Genomic DNA, 8,874 nt, shown 5'->3' with positions numbered 1-8,874 from the left:
AGCCTAGGCAACAGAGCATGACTGTCTCAGGAAAAAAAAAAAAAAAAATCCGAATGCTTCCCAAAAGGCAAATAATCTATGCCCAAGAGTCAGGAACAAGGACTAGGGAGATAAAACAAGAAAATCTTCACATTACATACTGTTGTCACACCATGTCGCAGCAAAAGATCCAGTGCAAAATAGTTTCTTCTTAAAATGTGTATTTTCAGAATTACAATGCTTACATTTTAAACAGTCTTAATACAATGGTTTTAATCTAACAATATATTACATAATATGAAAAATGACTTTTCGTAGTAAACCATGAAAATGGAATACCTGCAGTGTCAAAGTCACCAACTTGTCACCTTTTCCAGTCACAGAATCCCAACACATTGTATTAATGATGCCTGGGGGGGGGGGGGTCTTACAGCCTGATGTATATAGGATGAATAAATGTAAAGAAAGGAGCATTTTCATGAAAAATAAAATTTAAAAACCAGGTAGGATTTATTTTAAAGAACACAGTTGAAAGTAAAACATTTAGATCAGCCCAGTTTGCCCTTTTATAAAAAGTAGTATAGCTTTTCACTTTATGTATAAACCTGCAGTGTCTGATTTCATTTTAAAACTTAATTTTAAGCACTAAAGAAAATTTGAATAGAAGCCTGTGTGTATTTTCTCTGCTAATTCTGTATGGGATATCTAGCATCTCCACTAAGAGTAATTAATACAGGAATCTGACCCTCCTAGGCTGTGCTGACGATGGAACTGTTGTAGGTAAAGTCATTTTCAGATTAAATACAACAATTTCCACATTAGAATCAGAAGAGTTATAATTTTTCCAATCATAGGACATCCCATGAAATTCACAAAAATTATAACTTATTTTATTTTCCATTTGACAGTACTTACATGTTCCACAGATATTTGTAAAACGGCTGCAAATTCCTTGCTTTTTAGATACACATTGTGTATCTGGCTTCACAATTATTTAACATCTCTTATATCTTTATCAACAAAACCAGCTTGTCTCAAACACATAGACCTTACTTTATATAAAACAATAAACATCCAATTACAGTTACTCTTTTAGGACTTTTATGATGAACATTAAGAAAAAAATGACAATTTTGGGTGACATTCTTCTTTGTCTTAAAGAGGCAGAAGCATTCATGTAACAGTTTGCAAGAGATCTTTTGGGTAATTAGGGGGAAAAAACTGATAAATTTGATTTCATTCCATTTCCAGGCAATAAGAAAGCGCCGTAAACATTTTAAATTTCCCCTTCACTTTCTTCCTCTAAATATATATGTAGTTGGATAATTTCATCCTGGGAGTAGAACCCAGATACAAGAAAATCAAACAGTAATAAATGAAACATTTAATCACATTCCCTCTTCCAGAAGGTAAGAGAGAAAGCTACATTATGCTGGGGAAGGCTCCCAGGCTGACAACACGGATTACAGGCTCTTCTGACAGAATCAAGTCTCCCATCTCTTTATTCACAGGACTTGGTAGAAATGCAGGGCAATCGTCAATTTTTACAATAAAAAACCTTATTTTAGAAACCCTAAACTATCATTAGATTCTGAAGTTCTGATTTGCTAACTAGTTCGACCAAGTTTGTTAGTTTTAAACTGCATATGAGGAAGATAAATTTCTGGAAAGTTTAATTACACAATTATTTATCTTCTTTACACGTCTCCAATTTCTACAAACGAAAAAGACAGGAGGAAAAAAAAAGTCACATCACCTTTATTTGTTGAATGAGCTAAAAGACAACATAGAGAATACTGGAAATGACGGCTGTCATATTTCCCCGGTCTGTGCCTCCTTCCTCCCACGCCCCGCCGCCTCTCACAAGCACAGTGCTGGGCAGGAACCCGGTGCTCCTTCTCTCCATGACTTGCACATCCACGGGGATTCACACGAGGGTCACCCACTGCTGGACCTGACTTTATCTGCTTGAGCTAATCTTGTCAAGTTCAATTCCAAGCACATTTGCCCAGTAAATTAAGAGTACTCTATTTCAAATGTACAAAAATACATCGCTTTGGAGAGCTGGAAAAGGTTTAATACATACAACACTTATTTACAAGCTGTGACTTTCACACCTGTAAAAACAAACACACTTATTTTTGTCCTTGATTTTTGGTGCAACTTATACATAAACATTACATCAGTTAGTCTGTATTTTTAAAAATAATAAATCAACCATATGTACAATTAAATTTACAACCGAAAGCAAATAATCCATTGGAACAGTGTGACTGCAACTGAGTAGACCAGTGGAGGACATTCCAGGACTTGAGTCCTTCCCTACAACCAGACCAAAACCATACTGAGGACCTCTCTCATCCTCACGATGGAATACTTTAATTTCTAAGACTTAAGATGCAAAAGAAAAATGATTATACAGCTACAATTACATGTAAAGACTTTAAAGGGACAGAAAAACAACATATTAACCCCCACATATATAATGATATTAAATTAAATATATTTAACTCCCAGTGCATATGATATTCTATCAACATTATGGGGGACCACAGGGTTCCAGAAACATTTATCCCTAAACCACCTCACCACTGAGGCACTCCTCACAGCCGGGTCTGAGCTTTCTTCAGTACGTTTCACGTGGCTCCGGCTGATGGGCCTCCAGGTCCCCCAGCTCCGGCATCCCAAGGCACAGAAGGGGTTATGATCCCTCCCTCCCCCCACCCACCTCCCCTAGAAGGGTGTTATTCTAGAAAAGCACAACGAGAGGATCTGCGGTAAATGGCTGTTTTACCCCTTAGGGGACACAAATCCACCCCTATCAGGAAACTGGGCAGCTGTGTGACCAGAAAGGCACACACGTCACTAAGACTGCGAGGCCTGCTGAGTGTCTACCTGAAAGACAAATGGCCTTCCACGAAGAGCCAGCAGATGGAGGCTGTTCCGTGGAGACAGCGTGGGTGGAAACTTTCGTAAGCAGCGTGTGAGGTAGGGGGAGGGAGGCCGGGGCTCTGAGTAAGCGGCATGGGACACCAGCATGGGGACAGGGTGAGAAAAGCAGGAATCTGAGATCACAGGCGGCATGAAAACAACAACAGAACTCAGCTGGCCAGCTGTGTGATGACACTCTCTGATGTCCCCACGGCCAGGCAGGACCACTGAAGGTGTAGTTGGAGCCAGAACGGAGAAGAGTCCAGTCACAGTCCCATAAAGTGCACTCCTAGCTGGGAAGTGGCGTGTGTTCATCCTGGCGTTGTCATGTTACACTGACTTCCAGGATGTGGTCATCTTGGCTGGGAATGACCAGGACTTGCGTGCCCGAGCTGGAGTTGAAGACCTGGCCGGCCGGCAGTGCCTGCAGCCGGGGCATGGGTAGGCCTTTGTGCTCGCTGCTGCAGGCCGAATGCACGCTGCCCCTGCTCTTGAGGCTGCTGCTGTCCGGCTGGTCGTCCCCGTGCTTGTCTACCGACAGGCTGTCGTTTTCTATCCAGCTGTCTGCAAAACACACAGGAAGTTAGACCCAAGCTGCGCCGACACTCACCTGGGGACAGGCAAAGCCACACGGAGCTAGGCTGAACGTGCAGAATGCCACCCGAGGCTGGGCCCCTTGACAGAGCACTCTGCGCACAGAGGCATGGCTTTCAGAGCAGGTGCCTGAGATTCTAATAGCGGATGAGGCTTCTGGTACCAGTTTCTACTGGCACTGAAAACATGCTGCTAGTTCTCAAACCTGCTCAGTCATAAGTTTATCACCTCTCGCACAAAGTGATCACCTGCTCAAATACTGAAGGTAAACTTTTTCTTAAAAAGTCCTTACCAGCGTCCAGTTGGGAGGAGTGTGCAGAATGATGGGGGAGGTACTTGAACAGCCTGACGTCGGGCAGAGGGAGATACCCGGCGAAGAGCGGCATTACTTCCATGTGGACCCTGTGAGTGGCCCGAGCAGCCACTGGCATGGAGATGACACCGCAGCTTTTCCCACACACTGCCCAATTGCTACTGTTGTCGACAACTGAAACGAGAGGAAGCGCTGTGTCATCCAGGATGGGCCTTCCAGTACTCAGGCGAGAGTCACAGCCGCCGTTACCCAATCCTCTCACCCGACGCTGTCTAACAAAACACTGCGCACACAGAGCCCAGTGCCTTGTAGCTGCACCTGAAGATAAAGCCATGCACTTTCACAGTGACAACCCCTATTTCACTGAGTCCAATTTCAATTAGTTCTGGACTAGAATGAATTATGCTGGACGTGTACAGAAAACTGCATTTTTCCTGTGAGGTTAATAAATGATTTGTTTTCAAATTTTTGTGTCATCTTCCAAAGTATGGTTACTTTGGCACTTAAATGAGTTCTGTCTGGTAAGTGGCAGTCTCCAAGACCATTGGGTTTGAAGCCAACTCTGCCACTCAGAAGAGCATCCCAAGGCCTCCAGGCTCAATGACCTCTGTACAGTGGTGAGAACACCACCAGCCTCACAGAGCTGCTTTTTAAGGATGGAAAGAGAATACATATGAGGGAACTACAAAAAGTTCATGCAAAAATGGAATCCAAAGATGGAAACAGAAAATCTAAGCTTTATTTCTCAACTTAAGCCCCACCAAGGTCAAGACATGTTTGTAAGCAATGATGCCATTGCTTACGATGCCATTTAGTCCGTCCCTGAAGAACTGGGAGGCCTGAGAATATAGCCATGTCAAGGCAGTCTTTTTCCACATTATTAGCTGAATAAAAATGGGTGCCTTTTAAAGACTTTTTAAGATCAGGAAACAAAAATCAGTCAGAAGGAGCCGAAATCAGGTCCACAAGGTGGATGCCTCATGATTTCCCATAGAAACCCTCACGGAGTTGGGCTTGTTAGAGGAATGAGAAGGAGCTTTGTCATGGTGGAGGAGGACTCTCTGGTGAAGCTTCCCCAGGGGTTTTTCTACCAAAGCTCTTGCTATCTTCCTCAAAACACTCTCATAATACACAGATGCTGTTGTCCTTTGACCCTCCAGAAAGTCAACAAGCAAAATGCCTTGAGTATCCCAAAGACCTGTTGCTGTGGCCTCTGCTCTTGACCAGTCTGCTTCTGCTTTGGTGGGGCCACCCCACCTCTTGGTAGCCATTGCCGTGTCTGCTTTGTCTTCAGGATGGTACTGGGAAGGCCACACTGCATCTCCTGTTATGGTTCTTTGAGTAAATACTTCAGGATCTTGATCCCGTGTGTTTGAAGCTTCCATGGGAAGCTCTGCTCTGGTTGGCCGTGGACCTGGGTACTAGGGTTTTGGCACCCACTGAGTGGAACGCTTGCTCACCCTTCAGTCATAATTGCATAAGCTGAACCAGTTGAGATGTCTGCGGTGTTGGCTGTCATTTCTGCTGTTGTCAGTTCCCTCCAATTAGGGCATGAACAAGGTGAATTTTTTCCTTGAAAATGGATGTGGATGGTCTGCTTGCTGTGGCTTTAATCTTCGGCATCATCTCATCCCTTCTTAAGATAACCATTTGCAAACTACTAATTCTTTCGGGCACTGTCCAAAGAATTTCATAAACTTTTCATAAAGCATCAATGATTTCACCATTCTTCCACCCAAGCTTCACCATAAATTTGATGTTGGTTGGTTTTTTTGTTGTTGTTGAGGCGGAGTTTCACTCATTGCCCAGGCTGGAGTGCAATGGCACGATTTTGGCTCACTGCAACCTCCACCTCCTGGGTTCAGGCGATTCTCCTGCCTCAGCCTCCCAAGTAGCTGGGATTATAGGCGCCTGCCACCACATCCAGCTAATTTTTTGTATTTTTAGTAGAGACGGGGTTTTGCCATATTAGCCAGGGTGATCTTGAACTCCTGACCTCAGGTGATCCGCCTGCCTCGGCCGCCCAAAGTGCTGGGATTACAGGAGTGAGCCACCGCACCTGGCCAATGTTGGTTCTTGATTTAATTTTAGCAGAATTCATGTTGCTCGATAGGGGTTCTTTTAAAACTGATGTCTTATCCTTCTTAGTGCCTCAAACTAGATCCTGCTCAGTGAATAGGAGCTTATTTTGGTGCAAAAAGTGTTGAAATCCATGCATAGTTCTTTTCATAATGTATCTTCCATGATTTTTTTGAAGACCCCCTGTATGTAAAGCACTTAGTACCACTCCTGGGACATGGCAGTGTCTTAATGTATGGCAGGTGTTATTATTAACATTAATTATTAAAACACTACCATCATGTAATTCAATGCAATTTAAACACTTAAGTGATCATTCACTGGGACCAGCCCTGGAGATATGAAAGTAAGCAAGACAGGATCCTTGCCATCCAGTAGCAGTCGACCTGGTAAAGAGGTCACAGCTTCCCATCATGAGGATACCAAGCAACCGCCCAGGGGGAGTGAGTGACCAGAAGGCCACAAGCAGCAGAGGGCTCAGGGAGGTGGACATCCTGTAGGTGGGCATGGGGGACCTTTGAGGACAGCAGCTACTACAGGACACGCAGAGGCCCTAGGAGTGTCAGGAGGAAGACAATGGAGTGACGGTTCTCAGAGTGTGGCTCTCAGGGCACCCGCAAGCTCACAGCTTTTACACTGCTGCCTTTCCACGCTGCTGACCTCGGCGCTGCTGGGGCAACCACAATGGCATGAACTCAGCGGCCAGACTGTGCAGTCACGTCACTCATGTTCTTCACTACCAGGAACTCACAGCAAAAAACAAAAAAAAATGCCACGCTTCACAAAGCAGTCAAAAGTGCTCATTTTATTAAATTCAGCTCCTGAGTATACTTTTTTTAATTGTGAAGTATACTTTTTTTTAATTGTGAAATGTTTATGGACTCACAAGAAGTTGTAAAAGTAGTAGAGGGGTCACATACCTTCATCACCAGCTTCACCCAACTGTGCCACCTCACGTAAGACCGGAAGCTGACACTGGTACTATACAGTGACCCATGCTGCAGACCCCACTGGATTTCACTACAGAGTGAACCAGGCTGCAGACCTCACTGGATTTCAATACAGACAGAACCAGGCTGCAGACCCCACTGGATTTCACTGCAGAGTGAACCAGGCTGCAGACCCCACTGGATTTCAGCAGCTTTCGCAGGCATTCTTTGGGTCTAATTCTATGGCATTTGTCACATGTGTAGATTTGTGTACCCACCACAGCGGCCCTGGCCCAGAACTCTCCATTACCGCAGAGGACGGCCTCCTGCTGCCTCCCGCTGCTCCGTGAAACACTGACCCGCTCTCCTTCTGAGGTTGGCATTTTGAGGATGTCATTTAGAAATGGAATCACACAGTACACCTCCTTATAGGATTGGCGTTTTACTCTTAGTATAATGCCCTTGAGATCCAACCACGGCACTGCGTGTGTCAACAGTCCCTTCTGTTTCACTGCTGAGGAGGAATCAGATGTGCCAGTTAGTTTAACTGCTCTCGAGCTGAAGGACATTTGAGTTATTTCCATTCTTGAGTGCTTGTGTTCTTGACAATCTCTGGGTCTCTGCTGCAGAATGACAGCTGGCTCAGGGAAAGCACACAGGGAGCGCTCGGTGCCGCGAGCTGAAATAGCTGCTGTTTTCACAGAACACCCTTTTCACTTGCAAGAGTGCTGGGGAAGCTAGTTATTCAGTGTTGGGTATTTGGTAGACGTTTGATTAAAAATGATGTAAGCCTGTCACTTCAAAGAAAACAACACGAGTATTTGCTGCCCATGATGCCATCTGAGACTTTAAGCAAAAATCAGAATTTTGGAAAATTTACACTTGCCACTGTGAGCTTGAAAGAGTCCTGATGCTCCAAGCCCTCCCTGAGAGATCACAAATGCAGATTTTAAAAAAATATTGTCAAACAAAAGGTGCCCACATTTGGAAGATCTGCACAACTCAGGAAACCACGTTTCCCACATGACTAACGGCACAGGGTGTAACACTATGATGCCTGGGTAAAAGAGCCATTCAAAATGCAAGATAGGCCGGGTGCAGTGCCTCACGCCTGTAATCCCAACACTCTGGGAGGCCAAGGCGGGAGGACTGCTTGAAACCATGGGTTCGAGACCACCTACCTTCATACATAAGCTTTGTCGAAAAATGCTCATCAGATTCAGTCAGTGCTTCATCTTTATCCACCTCCAAGAGGTCTGAGAGCCTCGTGATCAAAACCTCCAGGGAGCAGAGGGAGCCTGTTCTGCAATACTCCATTCCCGAAGGGGGAAAGATCTCAGCCTTCACGTTGTATAATGTCTGGGCAGTAAAGGGAGAGAACAGAAAGGAAATGTACCTAAAGTGGTCTCAAGAAATGCAACTAGAGGAAAAAGCGGAGCTGCCCACAGACCCTGGAGAGCTGAGGAAAGACACCTATCTGCCTGGCTGGCCTTAGAGCAACTGTTGCCACTCACTCTTAATAATTCCCACTGGAGATGCAATGTTTTCGGAAGTCCTACACTGCGAACCTTAACATCCTTCTTTAAATTATGAACATTTTCAACCACAGGAAGAAAGGATAGCACAGCGACCCTCCAGCCGCCTATTACCCAGATCCCGAGATCTCAGCATGTTGCTGCCTCAGCATCATCTATCAAGCCATGTACATTTCTGTATTTGCCTGAGGTAATTTAAAGCGAATTTCACGCCAGGCATGGTGGCTCACACCTGTAATTCCAGCACTCTGGGAGGCCGAGGTGGGCAGATACTTGAGGCCAGGAGTTCGAGACCAGCCTGGCCAACATGGTGAAACTCCCCGTCTGTACTAAAAATACAAAAATTAGCCAGGTACAGTGGCAGATGCCTGTAATCCCAGCTACTTGGATTACTCAGCAGGAGACTCCTTTGAACCCAGGAGGCAAAGGTTGCAGTGAGCTGAGATCGCGCCACTGCACTGTAGCCTGGGTGACAGAGCAAGACTCTTCTCTAAAATAAGAAAATAAAGCAAAT

The 8,874-nt window shown here is 45.0% G+C and overlaps 1 protein-coding gene across 7 annotated transcripts in view; it reads right to left on the bottom strand.

Annotated features, from left to right (window-relative positions):
- Positions 1–183: 183 nt before the first annotated feature.
- Positions 184–8,874, bottom strand: part of TRAPPC10 (trafficking protein particle complex subunit 10) — a 96,077-nt gene continuing 87,386 nt past the window's right edge. For all 7 annotated transcript variants that reach the window (XM_054468393.2, XM_063659716.1, XM_054468395.2 and 4 more), the window contains 3 exons: positions 8,007–8,184; positions 3,797–3,991; positions 184–3,474 (listed from right to left, as the gene is read on the bottom strand). In XM_054468393.2, the coding sequence (XP_054324368.1) occupies positions 3,236–3,474; positions 3,797–3,991; positions 8,007–8,184 (612 nt within the window). In that variant the 3' untranslated portion in view covers positions 184–3,235. The remainder of the gene's footprint in view (positions 3,475–3,796; positions 3,992–8,006; positions 8,185–8,874) is intronic.

Source organism: Pongo pygmaeus, chromosome 22, assembly GCF_028885625.2.
Source record: "Pongo pygmaeus isolate AG05252 chromosome 22, NHGRI_mPonPyg2-v2.0_pri, whole genome shotgun sequence".
In the NCBI taxonomy this organism is placed as follows: Eukaryota; Metazoa; Chordata; class Mammalia; order Primates; family Hominidae; genus Pongo; species Pongo pygmaeus.
Note: the sequence above shows the minus strand (reverse complement) of the source record. Positions and strands in the feature narration are given on the sequence as shown.